The sequence below is a fragment of the Trichosurus vulpecula genome, chromosome 5 (genome assembly GCF_011100635.1).
Source record: "Trichosurus vulpecula isolate mTriVul1 chromosome 5, mTriVul1.pri, whole genome shotgun sequence".
Taxonomy (NCBI): Eukaryota; Metazoa; Chordata; class Mammalia; order Diprotodontia; family Phalangeridae; genus Trichosurus; species Trichosurus vulpecula.
This window is the reverse complement of record NC_050577.1, coordinates 190,203,232-190,227,801: the sequence shown is the minus strand read 5'-3', so window position 1 is coordinate 190,227,801 and position 24,570 is coordinate 190,203,232. Positions and strand designations below refer to the sequence as shown.

At 36.9% G+C, this 24,570-nt stretch overlaps 1 protein-coding gene across 6 annotated transcripts in view; it reads right to left on the bottom strand.

Moving 5' to 3' along the window:
- Nucleotides 1-332: 332 nt before the first annotated feature.
- WBP11 (WW domain binding protein 11) overlaps nt 333-24,570 on the bottom strand; it is a 32,152-nt gene continuing 7,914 nt past the window's right edge. For 4 of the 6 annotated variants that reach the window (XM_036760864.1, XM_036760859.1, XM_036760860.1 and 1 more), the window contains 11 exons: nt 20,950-21,054; nt 19,995-20,026; nt 18,926-19,019; nt 18,179-18,375; nt 16,960-17,093; nt 15,920-16,119; nt 10,752-10,943; nt 8,065-8,166; nt 7,324-7,623; nt 6,327-6,509; nt 333-1,396 (listed from right to left, as the gene is read on the bottom strand). In XM_036760864.1, coding sequence (XP_036616759.1) covers nt 963-1,396; nt 6,327-6,509; nt 7,324-7,623; nt 8,065-8,166; nt 10,752-10,943; nt 15,920-16,119; nt 16,960-17,093; nt 18,179-18,375; nt 18,926-19,019; nt 19,995-20,026; nt 20,950-21,013 — 1,932 coding nt within the window. In that variant the 5' untranslated portion in view covers nt 21,014-21,054 and the 3' untranslated portion in view covers nt 333-962. Of the gene's footprint in view, nt 1,397-6,326; nt 6,510-7,323; nt 7,624-8,064; nt 8,167-10,751; nt 10,944-15,919; nt 16,120-16,959; nt 17,094-18,178; nt 18,376-18,925; nt 19,020-19,994; nt 20,027-20,949; nt 21,055-24,031; nt 24,118-24,570 lie in introns of all 6 variants that reach the window. The other 2 variants (XM_036760861.1, XM_036760862.1) reach the window with 1 other exon arrangement.

Below are 24,570 nucleotides of genomic sequence, written 5' to 3'. Positions count from 1 at the left end.
AGAAGTGGTTATATACCAGGCTAGAAGGCTACTATCTACAGAAAATAAACATTAAGTCACACTGAGCTATTATAAAATTTCAGAATTGTTCTAAGACCAGTGTGAAATTCCTGAAATATAAAACTTTTTCATTTTCTTACATTTTCATTTTTTCCCTAATAACGTGTAATAATTCTTCTTAAAATACTCACCCACATTTCCCATTTCCCCCAATCTTAACCAGAATTGGCACCCACAACCTAAGTTCTAAATTGTTTGCTCTTTTCTCTGCTTACATTAACTAGTTAACTGTATTTATACATTAACTGAATAATAAAGACAAGGTTTATTTTCATAGAACATTTATTTCTTTCATAAGACAAATTTTTTTTTTGTCATTGAGAAGTCATCTCAATTAATACATATGTATAGTCCTCCCCAGACATCCTGCTTCATAGTAGGGAAATGAAGCTGTGATCCATTTTACTACAAGTAAAATGTTACAAATTATTTACAAGGAAAGTTAAAAAACAAACAAAACCAGAAGTAAAAACACAAAAAACACTGCATGAAATGCATTGGTTTCTGACAAATATCTATTCCGGTGGCTCACCAAACCCACTTAAGAAAAAGATTTCAAAAATGAAAGTATAGACACTAAAATCCTGTCTATCTCATGCCTCCAAAGAAAAAAGGAAACAGTGGTGGTGATAGATATAGTAGAGATGTGAAGGGACACTGCTACAGAAGCTTACCAGTCTACTCTGAATGAAACATCTTTTTCTTCTGTGCAGCGAATTCTGACCAAAGCTAAATAACATTAAGACAATCCAAGGATTGTCTTAGCACTGAAGTCAGGAAATGCTCTGACAGAGTAAAACTCTGCACTCAGGTCCAATGTATAAGAACTTGGAATTCCTCTATGAACCATGTTTTCTAATATGAATTTGTGAGATTAAAACCTCCCCTGGCATCAAAATCTGTCACAGTAGCCCCTCCATCTCTTTCATGAAGGCTTCATACACATCATCCTTGGTTTGTACTGAAACAGGAGCAGAAGGGCCAGATTTAGGGACTGCTTTGGCAAGGGGTAAAGAAGAATCTTCTTCTGACTTTCTTTGGGGAGCCGCAGCAGCTCCTTTGTTTTCTCGTCGAACCCTCAGTGCAGTGGGCACAAATCTGGTAATTTCTGCCTTGGGATTGGTGATTTGTGGCTTGGCACTGATGGTTGCTGTGGCTTTCTTCTCGATAGTGGCTGCACTGGTGTCATCCACTTTGGGTCTCTGGATCAAATTAGGTGGGGCACTTAAAACCCCTGGATTCGGCAAAGGAGCTGGTGGAAAAAGCCCAGGTGGAGCAGGTCCAAGTGGAGGCACCAAAGGCGGGCGCATCATACCAGGACGAGGTGGAGGGATGCCTATTATGAAGAAAACATGCAAAATGAGAACACCACGAATTACCTAAATAAGCTTTTTGCAAAAAAGTGACAGAACTTATAGGGCAGATATCATGGAAAGAAAGTCTGTTTTTACCTCCCCACTTAGCCTTCCACTGTTTGACAACTGGGTGATTACAAACTTGTTACCTCATCTGAATTTGGCCTTCATGATACTGCAGGGGCAGCTAGGTGGCACAGCGGAGAGTGTGCTGGCCCTGGAGCCAGGAAGACTCATCTTCCTGAGTTCAAATCTAGCCTCAGACACTTACTAGCTGTGTGACCCTGGGCAAGTCACTTAATCCTGTTTGCCTCAGTTTTCTCATCTGTAAAATGAGACGGAGAATGAAATGGCAAACCACTCCGGTATCTGTGCCAAGAAAATCTCAAATGGGGTCTCAAAGAGCTGGGCATGACTGAAATGACTGAACAACAACGACAAATACTATTCAGAAATCTTTCTATCATTCTGTTACTGGCTATCACATAGTCCCCACAAAGACCATTCCAAACCTTTTATACTTTCTCAAGCCCAAAACACTAGCTCCATGCTCAGTCAACTTTCAGTACTGTCCTCTATTCCTCACGCTGGAAAAAAAAAATCAAAGCCTCTCCTAAACAATACCTCAAAATGCTTTTTATGTCATCCTCTTTCTCTCATTTGATTTAGTCTGAGGAAAAGATAATCCTGCTTTGTGCAGAGGAACTAACACTAAATTAGGAGTCCAAAGACTTGGTTTGAATTAGGGATTTGCCACTTAACTAGCGGTGTGACTTAGGGTTAAATCATTTAAGCTGTCTGGACTCATTTTCCTCATTTGAAAAATAGAGATAATCCTTCTAGTGTTTCAGTAACAGGAGCTGTGAAGATCAAATGAGATAATTTATGCAAAAAGACTTGGCAAACCTTAAACTACAACATGATTTATTAAACTACAACATAATTATCAATTATAATTTTTAAAATAAGGCACTGGATTAGAGGTCCCATTCTAAATCTATGATGTTTGCAAAGATTAACCCTTCTGTTTGAGTCTTTAATCCTATCCCCTTCCATTACCTTGGGAAGCTTGCCCTTTCAAACATGCCCTCTCATCTCCAATCCTTCCTTATTTATTGTTCTACTGCTTACAACATGACCAGGCCTCCCAGATCTTAACTACAAAAACGTCATTTGACCTGCCTTTAATATGTTTATTGATGATCTCAGGCTGTCTTTTATCTCTCCTCTTTTTTCACTGATAAACCCCCCCGTAAAAGGAGCTTTGACACTATCCATACTTCCTTTTCTCTTAGACACTCTCTTCCCTGGCTTCCCGATACAATAGTCTCCTAGTCTTCTTCCTATCCCACCACTCCAGTCACCTTAACATCACCTATTTCATGCCCCTTAAGCATGATTGTTCTCCAAAAGATCTCTATTCTCTTCTCTTCTCCCCCTTCTCTGACTTCTCTCCGTTGGTGATTTCATCTGCTCTCACAGGTTCAATTATTACTTCTTTGCAACTGACTTCCCAAATCTATATATTAAAACTTAATCTCCCTCTTAGACTCTAGCTCTCCACTATTAACTACCTATTCAATATCTCTATATGATATAAACATTTTTTTGGCATCACAAACTCATCAAGTCCAAAATGGAACTAATTAGCTTTTCCTCTAAATCTCTTTCCCAAACTTCTTTTTTAAATTTTTTTCTCAATTACATGTAAATGTTTAACATGCAGTTAAATTTTTTTTTGAGTTTCAAATTTTCTTCCTCCCTCCTTGAAAAGGCAAACAATTTGATATAGATAATACATGTGCAGTTATGCAAAACATTTCCATACTAGTCATATTGCAAAAGAAAACACAGACCAAAAAACCAATAATAAAGTAAAAAATATATGCTTCAATCGAAGCATTTAGACTCCATCAGTTCTTTCTTAGGAGGTGGATAGCATTTTTCATCCTTAGTCTTCAAGAATAGTTTTGGATCACTGTACTGTTAAAAATAAGTCATTCACAGTTGATCATTGTACAATATTGCTGCTATTATGTACAATGTTGTCCTGGTTCTGCTCATTTCACTCTGTATTAGTTCATGTGAGTCTTTCCAGGTTTTTCTGAAAGTATCTTGCTCATCATTTCTTTTTTTGGAGGGAGGAGGTGAGGTAATCAGAGTTAAGTGACTTGCTCAAGGTCACACAACTAGTAAGTGTCAAGTGTCTGAGGTTGCTCATCATTTCTTACAGCACAATAGTATTCCATCACAATCATATACCACAACTTGTTTAGTCATTCCTCAACTGATGGGCATCCGCTCAATTTCTGATTCTTGGCCACCACAAAAAGAGCTGCTATAAATATTGTTGTACATATATATCTCCTTTTCCTTTTATCACTTTGGGGTATAGACCTCATAGTGATATTACTGGGTCAAAGGGTGTGCACAGTTTTAAAGTCCTTATGAAGGAGTTCCATATTGCTCTCCAGAAGGGTTGGATCAGTTCACAACTCCACCAACAGTGCATTACAGTCCCTATTTTTCCACATCCCCTCCAGCATTTGTAATTTTCCTTTTCTGTCATATTAGCCAATCTGATAGCTGTGAGTTGGTACCTCAGAATTTTAATCTGCATTTCTCTAATCAACAGTGATTTAGAGCATTTTTTCATGTGACTATAGATAGCTTTGCTCTCTTCTGAAAACTGCCTGTTCATATCCTTCGACCATTTACTAATTGAGGAATGACTGATATTCTTATAAATTTAACTCAGCTCTTTATATACATGAAAAATATGACCTTTATTAGAGAACTTTAAAAAATATTTACCCCCAGTTTCCTGCTTCCCTTCTAATCTTGGTTTTGTTTGTGCAAAACCTTTTTAATTTGATATAATCAAAGCTATCTGTTTTACATCCTGTAATGTGCTCCCGCTCTTGTTTGGTCATAAATTCTTCCCACATCCATAAATCTGACAGGAAAAATATTTCACGCTTCCCTAATTTGCTTACCTTTCACACGTAAATCATACACCCATTTTGACCTTATCTTTGTATACGTGGTGTAAGCCCCCAATTTCTTTTGAGGGAACCCCTACTTAGTCATCCTGCTGCTTCCATCTCCTTCACTTCTATAATTCTATATTCAACAATACCTTTTGCAACTGCCCCCTTTCCACCTGTGACCACTGCCTCAGTTCAAGCCCTCAATACACCACTTAGATTATTGCAGTGCTACTTAATTGGTCTCCCTGTTTCCTCCTCTCCAACCCATTCTCCACACAGCTGCCAAAATAACCTTCCTCAGGCACGAGTCTGATATTGACATTTCTCTGTTCTATGTACAACACTCAGTGTTTTCCCACTGTCTTTCTTTATAAGATACAATCTTCTTACCTTGGGATTTAGAATTCCCCACAATCTGGCTCTAATCTATATTGTCCTAGACTTATCTCCTATTACTCTCCATCATGGACTGTTTCTAACCAAACTGGCTTAATAGCTTTTGTCCAAATCAGATGAGCCATATCATTTCCCTCTGTGTAGTTTCAGAGACCATCTCTTCTGTCCTGAATGTACTTTTCTTTCCTCTACTTCTCAAGTTCCAGTTAGATGTCAATTCCTAGATGTCCAATTGCTTTTCTGAATCTTCCCCTTACCCTGGCAAATCTCTTTCTCAAATTAACACAAATTCACTGATTTCTGTTATTCTATATCTATTCTCGTAATTTAAACTCCTAGGTGGCTGGGTTTTTTGTTTTTGGTGTATGTCTAGTACATGCTAGGAGCTTGTGCTTTATTGGCGTGGCCTTTTTAAAATAGCTCAGGGGTATCTCTATTATTTTATAATATATATTTATTTTAATAGAAATGAAGTGGAAGCCCAAATAATGGACGAATTTTAACTATAAGGTGAAACTGGCAATTACTCTCTTTTTCAAGTAAAAACTGATAGTCATAGATTCTCGTTTGCTTAAATGTATCAGTTCCATTGTTTAGACTAGATACTGTTGAGGCCAAGTTTAAAAGCTTCATTCCCATATCCAAAGGACACAATCTCATTCAAAGGGCTTAGTTTACCTCCCTAACCTTGGCTAGGATGCATGCAGCAAAAGGACAAAGAGTATAATTTAACAGAATCTGACATCATTATTAGAGAAATAGCATATGCTCTATTAACAGTTCACCAGTATGTTTTCCCATATACTAAGGACAAGCAGAATTATATCTGAATACGAAGTAGTCATATTTACAAAATTTTCTGAATACTTCATTAAAAAGGCTCTCGGTTTCTTAATTTAGATTATATCTGATGGCTTGTGTAGTATACAAGGAATCTGGTATTCTTAAAAATAAAAATATCATTAGAAAGTCTATTTTATGATTAGCAAGCACTTGGAATCAGAGCACAGAAGAGTTTTGAGAAAGGAAAGGAAAAACAGAGGTAGCAAGAGTGGTAGTCAAAACCTGTAACTCTAGCAAATTCTAAATAGCTAGCTGGTTGAGCTACCTTAAATCTTTTTTTTTGAAGGGGGAAGGCAGGGCAATTGGGGTTAAGTGACTTGCCCAAGGTCACACAGCTAGTAAGTGTGTCAAGTGTCTGAGGCTGGATTTGAACTCAGGTCCTCCTGACTCCAGGGCCGGTGCTCTACTCACTGCACCACCTAGCCCCGAGCTACCTTCAATCTTGAAACATTCCAATGTGGTACTTTAATTTGACAAATGACTTAGATACATTGAGGAGCTGCGGAAAAGGCACCATGCAAATTGAGGCAGAATTTTTCTTAGATCCAAATTCTATAAAACTTTTACCCTCTGTCTAACACAAAATGTATATACCCTATAACGTCCTTCTTTACCCATGTAACATTGAGGAAAAATGATTAAATGGCCCCCTAACTTGTTATACTCCAACGTAATCCTTTACCTGGAGGTGCTGGGGGAGGTAGCCTCGGTGGTGGTCCTCGTGGAGGAGGACCAGGAGGAAGACCAGGAGGTGGGCCTGGTGGTGGACCAGGAGGCCTGCCTGGTGGAGGACCAGGAGGTAAAAGCCGGGGTAAAGGCCCCCGAAGCCCTGGCATTCCAGGTGGTCTTAAGAATGGAGGAGCTCCTGTAAAAGGAAAAATTAATGAAATAAACGTAAATTTGCTTACAAATGAAATGTCAGCACAAAGATAAACTATAACTTTAACTTAAGAGTTCTCTTGGAAAATTAACTGAAATTTGCACATGAATAGTTATCTGACAAACTTGTCATTCTTAATTCTATAATTTTAAGATTTAGCATTGAAATAATGCTTGCTGGTTGTGGGTAATAACTCAGATAAAGTAGATAATTACAGTGCAAAGAGAACAGTGAAGCACATGAAACAATGAGGCACAGCTACGGACCCCTGGGAACCAGAACATCAAATAAACTTTTCTGCCAATCACAGATGGTTTGGGTTAATAATTTAAGAAGCAGAATCAGAAATAACAGGTTCTATAAATTATTAGCTGGAGCTGTAAATAACTTTATATATTTGTTCATAAGACATTGTTCATTATCTGTTTTTAGAACAGAATGGACTACACTAAGATTGAATTTCACCACAAATCCACTAAATGTATGAAAACCAGAATTTTCCATAATCAAGGGTTTAAATGCCCTCAAATGCCTCCTACAAGAGCAATACCTAGAGCCCTTGAGGCACCTGTGAGTTGGGCATAAAACTGATTCTGACAAATACTTGAAGCTCTCACTGATATGATTAGAGGAAATGAAGCAACTAAAGACGAAAGTTTTAAAGAAAAATGGGCAACTGTGAAAGTATATAATGTTAGAAATGAACACTTCAAGTCTGGACTCCATGATGCACAGACAGCTCTTGTTTACCCTGTAACTGATTCCATGGGTAAAAGACCTGGATATCAAATATGTTTACCTGGAGGTGGACCAGGAGGAAGGCCAGTGGGTGGCCCAGGTGGTCGTAATGGTGGAGCAGGCGGTGGTCCAAGAGGGGGTGGTCCTGGCATGGGAGGTGCCTGTATTTGAGCAGGAGGAACAGACTGTGGAGGTGGTTGCTGTTGTTGGGAAGCAGGAGATGATGATGCCCCATCCGGAAGAGACTCTTCTTTGTGCTGCTGCTGTGTTGTATCCTCTGACTCAGAGTCATCAGAATCCTCCTCATCATCATCCTCTGAAAATTCCTCCACCTCTCGCCCCTCTTCAGGAATTTCCTGACCTGAGAAAAATATACAAATAGAAAGATAGTGGTGGTGGTGGATAGTTGGGAGAACAGTTAACTTACTTTGTATATGCAGCACCACAGAAAATAGTGCAATAAATATCAGAAACAATGAGGGAAAGTTGAAAAAATATGGGGGTCTTGGAGTCAGGGAGAGACCAGGGTTCATATTTAACAAGCTGGGTGACTATGGGCAACTAAATTAACACCTCAGAACCTTGGGTTCTTCAACTATAAATAGGGCTAATACTATGGTTCTGACTTTACAGGGTTTTTACGAGGATCAAATGAAATATGTAGTTTGTAACCATGTTATATAAATGTCAATTGTTATTATTATGTGTTTTCTGAAAACCGATGATGATAAAAACAGGAAACATGATCAAATAATCATCATTAATGAAAGGTTTAGAAAAAAATGGGTCTACTGGTCTTTACCTGCCATTCTAAGCATCATAGCTTGAAGAGGTGTTAATTCCTTCATGTTTTTCTTTTTCTTCCGTGCTTTTCCAGGAACATCAGCAAATCGTACACTGAGACCTAAAAAAAGAGGAGAAAAACTAAAGTTTAAGCTGTATATCATGTTTCATGATTGCTATGTCTTCATTTTTTACTTCAGCTGAAGCACAGGTTTTGCTTTAATGCCACCCCCCTTCTCCCTTTAAAGTCTGAGTGGATCTTTCTGTTTTAAGTATGTTTCTTTAAGTGTGGTTCTGCTATCCTCTTCTGCTTTTTTGAGGGTAGGTACATCCCACTCACAGTTAGATGATGATTAATTGTGTGTTTCCTTCCATCCTGTCTCTTATACCTTTCCTCCTCCTGTTTTCTAAAATTTAAAGAATATTTTGCTTAGGACTAATCCCTCCCTTTGCCTACCCTCTTTCTTTTCCTCTTCCCTACCATTGTTTCCTTACTGAATCAAACGCATTTCTATGTCCAACAGTGTACACGTGTGTATATTCACTCCTTTAACCAGTTCAGATGAATGAGATTCAAAGGCTGCTTATTCCCCTTCTCTTGTCTGTATAGATTTCTACTTGTGCACCCAACTATGGGAGATAATTTTACTAATTCTTCCTCTACTTTTCCTTCTCCCACCCAAGTATATTCCTCTACCTTTCCTTTCCATTCTTCTTTTAAGGTCATCAAAAACCTAATAGATCTACTCCAAGGCCCTCTGTATAATTTAACCCCCCCTCTATGACCCCTGATGATGATAGAGTTCTCGGAGGCTATTTGTATCACCTCTCTATACTAAAAATAAAGCTTATCTTTAAGGATAAGTGCTTAAGCTTGTCTACTTTTTAATGCTTCTTTTATCTTCTGTGTTTGCATTTCAAATTTTCTACTCAGCTGTGATCTTTTTATCAGTAATCCTTGGCAAGCCTTTATTTCACCAAAGAGTCATTTTTTCCCCCTGTAGTTTCACTAGGTAAAATTAATTCTTATATGTAAGTCTTGATCTTTTGTGTCTTCTGGAATAGTGCTCTGCTTAGCTTAGTGGTGGCTGTTAAATCTTGTGTGAGTCTGACTGTGCTTCCCTGGTATTTGAATTATTTCTCTTTGGTTGTTTTTGGTATCTATTTTTCGACCTGGAAGCTCTAAGATTTTGACTATCTTCCTGGAAGTTTTCTTTTGGGGGTTTCTTTCAGGGGGATATTGGTAGATTCTTTCTATTTCTACATTAAACTTTCTACACTGCATATGGACAGTTTTCTTTCTTAATTTCTTGGAGCATAATGTTTAGGCTTTTTTCTCATTCGTGGCTTTCAAGTAGTCTATTCTTAAATTATCTCTCCTCGATCTGTTTTCCAGTATTGTTTTTGTTACGAGGTACCTTAATTTTTTTTCTATTTTTTCAGTCTTTTGATTTTGTTTTTATACTCTAGCTTCTATTTGATCCATTCTAATTTTCAGGGAATTTGTTGCTTAGGTAAAGATTTACACCTTGCTATCAATTGTGTTTTCAAATCTTTCTTCTATAGCTCTTATTTCTTTTCTTAATTTTTCATCTAGCATTCTCATTTAGTTTTAAAAATCACTTTTTGGCTTTTTGTTAACTCTTCTACATCTCTTCTAGGAATTCTGGTTGGACTTTTACTTAAGCTGAGGTCTTGCCTATAGATGTTTTGGAGTTATTTTCTTTTTCTGGGTTTGTGTTTTGGGTATTCTGGTCAACATACCTGATTCTCTATTGTGCCATTCTTTTTTTTGCTCACTTATTATTACAATCTACTTCTTGCCTTTGGACTTTACATTAGGGCTGTACTTTCTTTTGGGTGGGGAGGTTTTGCCTTCTTGGGTCTTTCTGCTGCTTCTTTAGGGTACAATATGCGGTGTTATTCCAGGATCTCAGGAACAGTTCAGGCTCGAGAACTGCAAGCTTTCACTGTTCTCAAAGTGGTGAAGTAAGATCTTATCACTGCCCTCTTGGTCTGAACTCAGCAAGTTCCTGACTCAGTTTTGGATGTGAGCAAAAATACTGAAGGCCTGTAACTAGTTGGATGTTTCAGCAGACTGCTGATGGACTCAAATATTGTAAGCCAGCTGGGAAGCTCTGAAGGCTCTGAACAACAGAACTGTAGGCTCTCATCTGACAGGGGACTGCTACCCTAGTTAATTCCACTGCAGGCTTCAGACTAGGAGATGCTGGAGTTGATATCCTGCTTTGCTCACAGGGTCAGAGATACTTAGCTGCTATTTGCTTCTAAACTTTTCCCTTGATACAAAACTAAGGGCCAATAACTGCTCTTTACCCTAGAATGCCACTTCTAGGCATAAGAGAGAACTAGCTGCACACCCATGTATGCACATACATGTTTAACACACCACGCCCTCCCCCATGTTTCTTTGCTCTTTGAAGTCACCATAAATCTTGTCAGGATACAAAAGCCCATGGATCTTCAAATCTGGAAATGTAACTGAATTTTTTCATCAATGCAAAGCTTGGAGTGCTAAAATTCACGCAGTTATTCTTCTTTTGTACCTAATTTTAACTAGGGTACTACATTACCCTATGCTATTCAATTTCCCCAAATATAGATATTATTTCATTATAAAGCAAACTATATGCAGACTTTCTTAACTTAGAGATTTTTCCAAAGCACCTTTAGTTTTGCACACACCTGACTTTTTGTCCTCATTGTTCTCTCTCTCTTCATCATCACGATGCATGAACTCCTCTCCTTCACTGTCAGCATCTGACCTGTCTGTATCACTGTCATCACTGCTGTCATCATGTTTATCTTGATCCATGTCTTCAGGATAACCTTCATCTTCACTGGTGCTGGAAGCATCATCATCATGACCTCGATGAGCTGAAAAAGAAGGGAAGGATAGAACAAGTAAGTTTTCTTCAATTTACTAAATAAGAATATAGAGAAATATACCATTATTTAGGATACAATACAACCTATGTAATTAGTTTGTTAAAATACTTCTATCAAGTGGTCTGCTCCTCATTCACATAGACATCATGATAATCTCATTCCCAATTAGTTTTAAATAAAATCTTGGAAGATTTTTAGGATTTAAATAGCAGCAATTCACAAGACACTAAAGTCTATTGAAAATATGGCACTAGATGGAATCCAGAACAATAATTAGTAATAAATCAATGAAAGTATGTCTTTTCCAACGAAGGAGGGCAGCTTATGGGACCTCTCTCCACATCTTGTCCCCCACTTTCCATTCCTGCACCCCCATCACATTCAACGCATCACTAACCCTCTTCTCACACGTCCTGTGCTCTGCCTGCCCCTTCTACTGTGCTCTCCATCATTAACAAAGTGCTTTTCATTTTAAACTATTTCTTCTCTTGCTCCTTCCATCTTCTGGTATTCATGGAAACCTGGCTCCTCCCAGAAAGTGCTGCATCTCTGGTCCTCTTTTTCTAGTATTTGCTGCACGTTTTTCCCAACCCTGATCCACTGTTTCTAGGAGTTGGTCCTTGCTCCTCATTTCCACTTACAAACTCTCTGCTGCCCTCACTCAGCAATCTCATTCTTTGAGGTTCACTCTATCTAAATATATCACCAAACCTGATAAGGGTGGCAGGTTATCTACTGGCCTTCAGGTCATTCTCTCTCATTTATCAAGGAATTCTGCACCTAGATTATATTCTCTTTTGTCCTACTTCTTGCTTTTATTCCAGGAAACTTCAACATGTGTTGAAACACTCTGGCCTCTCTAATCCTCAATCTAAACTCCCATGACCTATTTCTTTCCTGCATCACAGTCACAGAGATGGTCCCATCCTTTATCTTTCTGTCATCCACAAGTATTCCACATCTGTGATTAAGAATGCTGAAATTCCTTAATATAACTATGACCTCCTAGCTATCATTCCATGTCTTCTTATATTCTCATTCCTCAAAAACCTGTTCGCCTGCACATCCAGTACATTCATCCCTCAGTACTCTTCCAGGTCATTAGCCCTGATCTGGATTCCTCCCTTCCCAATCTTCTCTATTCTCAACTTCCTTCTCCTCATTCTATTGCTACTAATGCCTCGCCAAAACAGAAACACAAATTACTCCCATCATCTACCTTATTGACTCCTACTCACCCGCTAGAGGAAGTCATGAAATCATGCTGAAGAGATGCACTAGAAATTTAGGTTATCTAGCCTCAATTGTACTCTCACTACAGCAAGACAATAATTTATTTTTTCTTAACTGATTCCCTACCACACCACCCAAAGGTGCTATTTTAAATCTTCTCAAAATTTGAACCCAATTATCTTCCCTATCTTCTTAGGAGATCTCATTTTGGGGAAAAAATAAGAGGTCATTCACTTTTAGTTTCCTCTTTTCCCTTTTGCTATATCTTGAAACCCCTTGCTACTATCCCCCCAATCAAGTGCTTCAAAACAACTGAATTAATTCTCAGGAACAAGCAAAAACCTTCAGAGACTTAGCAAGTGGAAGAGTATCGTTTCTAAGTCCTCTACAGTGTGGTGTAGACTTCTTAAAATTGGGGGGAAAAGACTAGTTCTTTGAAAGCTACTAATTGTTGCTATGACAAAGCACCTGTCATGAATGAGCAAGACACTACGAAGACTGGAGTACTGACAACTGGTAAAGCATCACTTTTACTGAAATTCACTCTTTCATTCAATGTTATATCAAAACCATTGTCAGAAGTTCCAGTGAGCCTGTAAGATCTCTGTATCTTCACCAGAGAGTAGGCACTGTGGACAGAATGCTGGGTTCACAGTCAGAAAGATCTGAGTTCAAATTCTAACTTATGACACTTATAAGCACAGTGACCCTGGACAAGTCAGGGTCTTGAGACCTTCTCAGTGACTCTTTAGTCTGAATTTCTTCATTTGTAAAATTAATGTTGGACTAAAAGTCATCTAAGATTCCTTCGAGCTCTATATCTATGATTCCACAATCAGACTGTAAAATATCCAAGAAACAAAAAGTTTGAGACTCTTTTTTTTACTTCTGGTAGGCCTGAAAGTCTTTCCCCCATTGAGGCAATGATGAACTCTGATAAATATACTACAAAGCAGAATTGTTATGGAATTAAAGAAATCTCCAAATTTAGAAATCATGAAAGATTAAGAAATTTGTCCAAGAGAAGGAGATAAACAATGCTTCAATGGCCTGGGAAATCCCCTGATTTAACCCCGAGAGAAAACCTATCAACTATAATCAAGTCTAAACTTTAAAAACTGGATTGTTCATCAAAGGTAAACTTAATATCCAATGTGATGTGTGGTTTCATAATAAAAAATTAAAGAATGTGTTGAAATCTACTGACCTCAAGGCCAAATCATGTAAAACAAACTGACTGTAGCAAAAGGAGGACAGGCTGCATATTTTTTACAGATGTAAAATGTTGTAAAGATTATTATCAGTAAGTTTTTTTACTTTACTTTTTCCCAAGTAATGGTCTTTTCTCAGTCCTCATCCTTCCTAAAGTCTAAAGCATGACACTGTTGAACAACCTCTCCTCCTGAACACTCTCTTCTCATGAGTTTTTATGTTCCTTCTTGGTTTCTCTTCTTATGTGATCATTTTCAAGTTTTTTCAGGCTACTTTGCTACATCACCCTCCATGGCAGAGCCCCCAGTTACTGGTGTGCCTAGATTTAATCATGGGCTCTCTTCTGACTTTATAGGTTCAAGTATCATCTCTTTGCAGATGACTCCTGAGCTTTAGTCCTGCCACCACGCAGCAACAAGTGTATATCAGTCAAGGCATTTAAAATGAATGTAACATAAACATCTCACACTAACGTATCAAAAGCAGAACTCATTACTTTTTCTCCCCAAACCTATCCCTCTTTCAAACTTTCTATTTCTGTCATTGGCACCAACATTCCTTGTTCACAATCTTGGGGTCATCCTTAACTCTTCACACTCTTTTAATCCACAAATTCAGTCAATTGTTAAAGCTTAATTTTATCATTATAAGAGCTTCCATATCTATCCCCTTTCCCCCCACTTTCAGTCACCACCCTAGTTCAGGCCCTCTAACCTACATTGCTGTCATAGCCTTCCTAATTGATCTTTCTGCCTCAAAGCTCTCCCCACTCCAATACATCTTCCACACAGCTGCGAAAGGATTTTCCCAAAGCACAAGTCCAACCAAGTTACTTCCCTGCTTAATAAACTCCAGTAGTATTACCTTCAGGATCAATCAAAAACTACTGTTTGACATTTAAAGCTCCTCTTCACAAGTTGGCTCCAGTCTTCCATTTTAGGATTACACATTATTCCCTTTCATCCACTCTATGATCTAGTCAAAATGACTTCCTTGCTATGCCTTATGCATGACACTCCATCTCCTGTCTTTGCAAAGGCTGTTTCTTATGCTTCAAATACACTCCCTTCTTGCTTCTGCCACTTAGAATCTCCACCTTCCGTAAAAACTCAGTTCCAAGTGCCACTTCTACATGCAGCTGTTCTTCCTTTCCCCCAGCTACTTGCACCTGGCCCCTCACTCCTCTCCCCAACTCCCTTGTATTTGCATGTGTTTTCCTGGATAAAATGTAAGCTCCTTGAGGAAAGGAACCATTTTGTATAGTACAGATGCTTAATAAATTATTGCTCATTGATTGCCTACAATGACCCTATGATCCCTATGATGCAGTGAATGTTAATGGAAATGATAAATTTCAACACATAAGAGTATTCAAGAAGTGCTATGAAATCATTTGGGAACTCTACCAAGGGATTTGTTTCTTATTATCACCATAATGGCACTTACATATGTAACACTAGCTATGATAAAATAGTAAGACAATATGGTCTCTAAGGTAGAAAAATGCATATATTTGATGATGGGTATATTCTTGTATGTATATAAGCATATGTGTATACACATAGTCCCCCTAACTTGGCCAAGGGCCAATTATGGGCCCAATACCACTACTGATTACCATGGAGGCTTTAACCTGCTCATTTTTCTGACATGGGACAGTTCACCCTTCTGTAGGTAGCCTGATGGCTTTCTACTTCTGGCATTATAATGGCACCAGACTTAGAGCAGATACCTAATCAGCTTTAGTCCTACTGTAGCTCAGAACTCACAAACTCAAGCAATCCCCCAGCCTCAGTCTCCCCAGTGGCAGCCTATAAGTGTGTGCTATCATGACCAGCTGGTATTTATTGAAAGGCAGAGTGGGGTGCTGGATAGAGAGCAGAACACCTGGGTTTATGTTCTACTGCTGACACTTTCAGGGTATGTATGTGTGACCTTGAGCAAATCATTTAACCTCTAAGTTTTCCAGGCAACTCTCTAAAACTAGAATTCCTGAGTAGGTGCCAATCAGATTTTTGAGTTTCCCCTGCTGGGGAGTTCCCTCTATGCTAATAAAACCACAGGTTTGGCCTTTCTCTACAAACAGATAGAGATATTTTAAAGATATATTTAAGTGGCATTCGATTTTAAACTTTAAGGACAGGGCCTATTTACTTTTTGTCTTTATATCTCCAGTGCCTACCAGTGCTTTACTTGTAAATGGGCACCTAACAAATACATGGTTCAGCAGGGTGATTGTGGCAGAGGATGTGGGTCAATTCCAGCCTGCTACTTCGTAGCTGTATGTCATTGGGAAAGTCACTTAAGCTATCCAGCCTTACTAATCTATAAAATCAAACAGGTAGATTAGCTGCATCTAAGTTCTCTTTTAGCTCTAAATCTATTAAACTATGATTCTGTAACTTTTTTCATTGAAATGAACCAAAATGAATATTCAACAAGGCATATTTTAAGAACTATTCAACAAATGCTATCTGATGACAATGAAAAACAAGATGCAAAAGTGGCTGACATCTTACCAAGTTCTGGACTATATAAAATATCCTCCTCTCGCCGACGAGGGGCAAGTTCTAGTGCAAAGCCCACTTTACGGCCGTACATCTGCAGAACTTGGGGAGGAGGTGGCCCCGGGGGTGGGCCAGGAGGCTTTCTTCCAGGAGGCAAACGAGGAACACCGTGTCCAAGAAGAGGAAGTATAGAAATTGCTCTAGTGGGAGGTCTGGGAAGAAAACATTTTTACTGATTTTTATCTATGTTCTATTCAAATACCAAGGGATTCCATATTTCACATGTAATCAAGGGATTCCTTCCTGAGAACCAGTGTGCTGTAGTAGAAGGGGCAATGCACCCAGGAGGCCAGTGTTTATTCCAAGTCTGTCACTAACTAGTTTGGTGATCATGACAATTAAATATCTCTTCTGGGCTCTAGTTTCCTCATTTGTAAAAATCACAGGGTGGGATTCTGCAATTTTTTAGCTCCCTTTTAGTTCTAGAACTTTGGGGAACTTCAGGCTCAAGTCTACACATACTTTAGGAATATTTCAATGGATCTATGAACTTACTGATACGGGTAATAATAACAGCAATATTTATGTGGCTTTGCAAACCAATTTACATCTATTTATCTCATTTGAGCCTCACAAACACCTATTATCTCTATTTTATAGATAAGGAAACTGAGGTGCAGAGAGATGAAGTGACTTGCCATGGTCATGGGACCGTTATCAGAGACAGGGTGAGGTTCCAGGTAGAGAGCTTTTTTCACTTTGCAGCACGGCTTCTCTACCCCACTCTTTCTTTATTGCAGAGTGGAACTCATTCATGCCTTTTTACCATGTAGGATTCTTGTCCATTGTTCCACCATAAATTCTCCAGAGGAAGGTAGCCCACATGCCATAGGTCTTCCTCTAGGTCTTACTATTTTATGTATACCAGTACACTGCTGAGGGTCAAACACCACAAACATACATATTATTTTTAATTCCCTCTCTACCCACTGCATTTGGGAGATTATTTAGTGCTTAACAACTGCTATTTAACTATAATGATGCTTCTTTACCCATAGGCAGAGGTTTTTTTGAGAATAGAGGGTGGCTGTGCACCAGGCAATGGGATGTCTTGGATCAAGATGTTAGAAGGAGCATGAGGCATATCTGGCAATGGAATGCTTTCCACTTCAACATGTTGAGCATTCTGGAAAAGAAAAAAGTAGATGGTAATTCAATGTAAAAAAAAAAAGGGGACACATTCATACAGGAATACCAAATCAGTTATTTTAAAAACTGGATTAATTTCTACTCAAATGTAAATATGAAAACAATAACAGCAATAATCTGTACAATATACAATCTTAAATGAGTAACACCAATAACTTTCCAAAATAAAGACATCTCTCTTTTCAACCAAATAATCTAAATGGTCAAATCTTTCTTTTAATTCTACCTTTTTCGGTTGTGATTTGTTTGAAATAAAATAGAAATGATGATGAAATACCTTGTACTTGAGTGAATACAATTTAATATTCTGGTTAAACAGGAAAAGGATACTGTAAAATTTTATAACAGCATAAAACTAAGGGATGAAATTACATAAGAACAGACTTAACTTAGTTATCATAAAGAATAATCTGTGATCATGTTCTACAGAATCAGCAAGTATAGAATAATCCTTTTGTTACAAGACTATATCTGGTGGTCTTGAGACTACCTCTAGAACATGATCTTGGAAAAATATTGACAATAATATTTTTCAAAGGATAACATGGCTGTGTCCTCTAAATAATACTTTTGTCTACCACCAACTTGTTTTTCCTCCTAGGAGGGACTACCCTATGCCAGAGGATTGCTACAAAACACCTTAATTCACTGATCTTTTTTTTATCGTACCACTAAGTTTTATTAAACCTAACACCATTCTCTCCCCATTGCAAAGCTGTCACCTTTCCTGAAATTTTTTGTTCCAATTTACATTCAACACCTAATCTAGTGTTCAACAACTGGGCAATCTGTTGTTTGTTTTAAATAGTGGTTGTAAGTAATATATCTATTTATAGAAATTCATAGTTAGGTTTTAGTCTTCCCTACCACCATCCAACATCTCTATCAAATATAGTCAAATATTATTTGTACCAATAGAGTATATAAATAAAACTCACATAGTCCATAATGTTGTTTCATTAAAAAATTTGAAGTTGAAAGTCCTATTTTTTTAAAACTACCTGGTTTTGAAGTTTTTCTTCATAAAAAAAAAAAAAAAACCACAACCAATAACTTGGTTACCTTTACAGCATCAAAGTATTGGCTGAGCTGGGCTCTCTTCTGCTCATATTCCACCTCTAACTTTCGAAGTTCTTTGTAGATATCTGGATTTTCCTTTTCATAGAGTCGGAGAATGCGCTCAAAAGTTTCACGAAGTTTTTTTCGCTTATCTTTTAGCACCTTTTCATTTAGCTGTGGCTGCTGTACTGGATTGAACTCTGATGGAAGAAAAAAAAAATTATTATTTCTTAAAAAGGGTCGCTTTTTTGGGTTTTATATGGTTCATAGGTCAGATTTTAGAAATCATAGATTTGGAGCTAGGAGGAACCTCAGAGATCATCATTTGCAACCCCTTCATTTTATAGATGGAGCTAAGGCCCTGAGTTGTTAAGCCACAAAGGTTGTAAGTGGATGAGCCATTATTTTAAATCCAGGTCCTTCCATTCAAATTCAGCAGTTTCTACTGCACCACAAATCAAAAGCTGTGACTTCTTTGATTACATAATTTTCACCAAAAAAAAAATCGTTAGAAATAAATGGTCTCTAACAACCAAGTATATGCTATTCTCTCTCCAGAGAAACAGGTTTAATTTCTTTGAGGAAGCATAAATATCAACAATTATTTCTTTAAGAATAACTACTTTTTAACTGTAAAGTCTTCGTACAACTTTCCACAAACTACCCTAAGACTCAATAAACCAAAGGATTCACATAGAAAACGGGGCCTTCTTCTTCAAAAATCTAGCCCTTCTGCATCCTCTTACTTACCCATCTCATCCAATTTCTCCATGTCCCGGATAATCTGCTTGGGATCCTTCATCTTTAGTACTGCAGCTCGTACCATCATTCGTTGTTTCTTATTCTAAGAACATTAAAGGATGGCAGAAACTCCAAGTATTGAACTTAAAAAAAACTTTTATTTCAATTCCATTAAAACTAAATTGTGGTTTTCATCTAAGTTTCTGCTCACCTATTCTAACAGGTTTAAAGTTCAGCTAAAAACGTAATTTTTTTAAAAGAAAAATATTTTTAAAATTCCTGTTAGGTCTTTAGTAGATTTCTGTAATGTTATTTTAATATATAACCCTTATGTGCAGCTGTATCTTCAATACAGTTTGCAGATGAATTCTAAGACAACTTAAAATGATTACCAATCATTTTTGGTGAAAAAAGTTTCTTTAGTTGATTTAATTCTCATTAATTGGTTTACAATATGAACATATAGTAGGGAATTATTTGTTTTATTCATCTAACATTTATCAACTGTCTACTGTATAAATTCATAAAATGAATCTCATTTTTCTTAAGAAGACTTTCATATTACAAACCTAGTAGTAAGAGATTTCAAAATCATGGAGAGTCTAAAATAAGAAACAATAGAAAACTTAGTTTTCCTAAACCAAAAAGCCTTGTTACAAATTATAGCAAAGGCCACATAGGACATTTGTACCAAGAAATTTTCCTTCAATTTTTAAAAATTCTAATTGAAAACGAAAGCTTTTTGCACACTCATTCATAATATAAACAGTCGAGTGTTAATTTTGTACTACTTATGTTTCTCCTTGGGTGAGTGGGATGGTTTAAAAACAAAGATATGGGTCAGGAAAGATTTTACATGTATTTGAAAGGCAAAATCAATTTAACTCCTAACAAAATATTTTTACTTTGTAAAATAAGGAGGAAACCAATGTAAGAGATAATCAATTTCTTAAAAAGGTAAATTACTGTAAATTTGGATTTGGAAACAGTTGATTATTAGACGTTAATACTTTTTTAAACAATGCTGCTTGGTTCTATAATGTGAGCAGTTATTTCTAGGGAGGAAAAAAAATCATACCTTTTTTAATTCCCTCTTCCGGGCTTCTTTTCCTGTAAAGGAAAGAAAGAAAAGAAAATATAATATAAAATCCTGAATATCAGCATTTCCTTCTTTATGCCAATTTCTACTAGTCTACATTTTCAGTGCCTAAAAGCATTTTCCCCCAAAGACCATATTTTAAGTTATTTTTTTCAATAATAAAAATAAGACACAAAAAAGCCACTAAATAACTTAAGGACTTCTTAGTACTTTATGTTTTAAGGCTATGATTAAAATCCTAAGTCTTTATTAGAATTAGAATATTACAAAAACTACTATGAATAAAGTATATCTGATGCATCAAACTGAAACAAATTAAAAAATACATGCTATGTACCATAGTATTATCAAAAGAAAGGCTCACTGATCTGAAAGAGTCCTTCAAAATTCCCAAGATCCAGAGAACTTTAATTATATGTATATAAATATACATACAAATTTAGCCATATACAGTTGTATGTATGTGTATACACACACACACACACACACACACACATTTAGCTCTGCCATTTATGCAGTATAATTAAAGGAAAAAGTCTTTTGGATAGTAACTTTTTCCTCCACTTTCAAGTCAAAAAGTTTAAATTGAGGGAAACTAAATAACTTGGCAAATTAAATAACTCGACCAGGGGTGGGGAACCTGTGGCATCAAGGCCACATGTGGCTTTCTAGGTCCTTGGGTGCAGCCTTTTGACAGAATCCAAGTTTGACGGAACAAATCCTTTTATTAAGGAGATTTGTTCTGTGAAGTTTAGATTCAGTCCAAGGGGACTGCACTTGAGGACCTAGAGGGCCACATATGGCCTCAAGGCTGCAGGTTCTCCACCCCTGAACTAGATCTTCCTCACTTAGCTGTTCTACTAATAAAACTGAGATAAAACAGACTCAGTATCTGTAAATCTTTGCTTCACAATCCCATATAGTGCATACTTACGAGCCTGGTCAGTGGGGTTCATGAACTTCCCACTCTTGGTGGATGATGTAGATCTCCGCCCCATTTTCACAGGTTATGTTTTAGTCAGTTAAGGGGGGAAAAAACCTAAAAAATAAAATAAAATCAGTTATCCTCTTAAAGTGCCTTCACTGTTAGAATCCTTATCTTTCATAACTTTTGTTAAAAGCACACTATAAAACACATTGTTGTCTCCGTAATTGTTAGTAATTCTTTTTCAGGTGTATGGATTTGTCCAGGATTTTGAATTTGGAGTTCAGATAAACTGGATTCTACTTCCTAGAGGATATATGGCCAGAATGATTAGCAGAGTCAAAAAGGTCACTGGCAATTCTGTCTTCCAGTTGATGACCATGCTTCTGAATGGTAATTAATTTGGAGAACAAAACTGTTATCAGTTAAATTTTTAAATGAGTACCAAAATGATGAAATCAAGTCAATTTAAATAATTAGGATTTAGGATGTAGAATATGTACTTTCTTTCCAGATTGGCATACCGAAGATATTAAGTCTTTCCTCATGTGTCTTACTCTAAACAGGTTTCTAAGAGTTAATCTAGTCTAATATATATGGAAGAAGTATTCACTCACTCTTATCTGCCCAACTAAGTGGCCTGTTTGAAGACTACCACAGAGAAGTAATACACTACTTTCTGAGGCAGGTCTTTCTACTTGTGGATAGCTGTAAAGGTTTCTTTCCTTATGTCAGACTTAAATTTATATCTCATTACTTTTGCCCACTACTTTTACCTCTGCCCTCTGGAGCCAAGTCTTCCCACTTGACAGCACTTCAAATACTTATAGACTGGTTACCAAACCTACCAAATCTTCTCTTTTCCAGACTAAAAATCCCTAGTTTCTTATTTTCATATGGCCCTATCTCCAGGGCCTTCTTTAGTTCTTCCTAAAATGTGGTCTTCAAAATGGAATAATTTTCTAGATGTGGTCTGATTAGAACAGAGTACATTGTTATTAAAATCTCTTTTCTGGATACTATGCTTAACACAAGCTAAGAACACATTAGCCTATCTGGCCATGACCTACCAATACTGACTCATAATGAGCTTGCAATACATCAAACTCCTAGTTGTTATTCATAAAAATGACCTCATCACCTAAACCGCTGTCTAGCCTCCTTTTATTTTAAAAATTTGGCCTCTATACAAGTATCTTGAATCTAGTAGACATAATTGTTATGGTCAACATAAAGCCTATTTCTCAGATTCTAAATGCAATATTGAATTCAGTTCTACATGTTTTTATGATGTCAGGCTACCTAAAGAATAAACTATAGAGTTGATAATTCTCTCATTAAACTTAGTCTATTTAGCATTAAGAATGCTGACAAAATGTCAAATATGCCAAAAAAAAAATTTCCTTCCTCAGACTTTAGTTGCGATTTAATACAAACTGGACTTTCCACATTAAAAAAGCAAAAAATATTGCATTATCATCAATTCTATTCAAATTCAATTAAGATTTTATCGTACCCATTATTACCAGTATTCTTTCTAGGGGATTGTGTTGTGACCATATACTGACTTCTGATTAGTTAACAGTCTTTCAACTTAACAAAAAGTGAGAAAGTAAAAGCTCTAGAAATGATATGTTAGATTTTAGTGGTTTACTGAAAACAATGTAGTTAAGATACACGTCCTCCTTACCAAACTTCAAGAGTATCAAAAAGGAGCCGCCCTGCTATTAACAGAGCCATGTTTCTCTATTAACTGTAAACTGTGCCTTAACTCTATACATCTTTTCGAAGAAAATTCTTTTTTTTTTTTTTAAAAGAAAATTCTTAACAGTCTTTATACCTGTGCTTCTTTGTTAACTAGGCACGAAGCAATATTGCTCAGGTAGAATTAAACTCTCTGATCAGATCATTTGTGACTTATGTTTCTGCAATCAGTTAAGGAACCAGAAGGGTCTTTTCTAACAAGTTAAGGGATAGAATAAACGATAGTGAGATAGTGATACAATGGTATACAAAGTCATTCAATCCTGTTCAGTTCTTCATGACCCTATGGTCCATGGGACTTTATTGGCAAAGATATTGGAATGGTTTGCAATTTCCTTCTCCAGTGTGCCCCCATGAGGAACTGAGGCAAACAGGGGTTAAGTGGCTTGCCCAAGGTTACACAGAGACAGAATTTGAACTTAGATCTTCCTACATCCAGGCCTGATACTCTATCACCTAGCTGCCCTGGTATACAAATTACTTTTGAAAAAATAATTGACATGGTTTTATTTTGTGGGGTGTGGAGGTATAGCATATAAAGAGTAAGTTCCAAAAGCCATGAGGACCAAAGTTCAGATTCTGTGTCTAATATATAGTGGCTGTGTCACCCTGGTTGGGCAAGTCATTTTACTACTATTAGTGGCCTGGGCAACTATCTTAAGACTGTTTCAGAAAAAAGGATGCTGGTCTTCATTGGTAGAGGGTGTTTCATCCCCTCTGAATTAGTTCCCTGTAACAAATCACAGGTGTATACTTATTCTTATATTTTGTGTGTGCCTCCTGACTCAACTGGTTTTGTCACCTAAGTTAGCTGACTGTATGTTTTTGTGCACCACCCCTCAACCTCCAACAGTGCTCTCCTGTTGATTCTAATTCTGTCATTTTTAAGAATGGATATTACTCCAAGGAAATCTGCAGAAGATGTGGCTCTTAAAGTATACTTCAATGAGTGTTAGAGACATTGCAGTAGCTGTTAGTATGGGAAAGTCTGGTCACTCAAACATACAATGAAACAGGATGTCTCACCAAAGTACAAAAAAAAAGTATGGCTGCAAACAAAAAATATCTATTGTTGTAAAACAGCCTCAAGAAACAAACAAAGACTTTCAGAGGGACCTAGCATCTGGGAGAGTTGTTACTGATTTCTCTACAATGTGAAGAATATTTAAGAGCCTAGAAGCTTCTTGAAATAGAAAAAATGAGAAGATTAATTTCTTTAAAAATTACTTACTGCTGTTATAAAGAAAAAGCACTTGTCATGGGTAAGACAATACAAAAGCTGGAGTACTGAAGATTGGAAAAGTAATTTTTTACTGATGAAACTCACTTTTTCATTCAAAGCAATACACCAAAATTACTATCAGCATAAGTCTAGGTGATTCTCAAACTTTTTCATCTGACTGTAACATCCACCTGCAAAAAATATTTTAGACACTGACTTTTAGTAGGCCTGGAACTCTGAACAACTCTGGAACAAAGAAGCAGAACTGTTCTAGAAATACATAAATTCTCAAATAGAAAAAGAATGCAGCAACAATCTTGTATCATGCCACAAAAAACATTAAGAAATTTATCTAAGAGAAGGAGAAAAACATGCTTCAGTGGCCTGGGAACTCACCTGATTTAAACCCCATGGAAAACCTATAGGTTATAATTAAGGATAGACTTGGAAAAATTAACTAGTTGTCAAAGTTATGGTTAATATCCAATGTGATAAGTGTGGTTTTATATGAAGAATTAACATTACAAGGACCAGGTGTGTCAAATGATGTAAAATTTTGTTACAATTTTACTTTGAAATAAACATTTTCATCTTAACTCAATTTTCTTGGCCTTATGGATTTTTTAAAAAAATGCACTGCATAA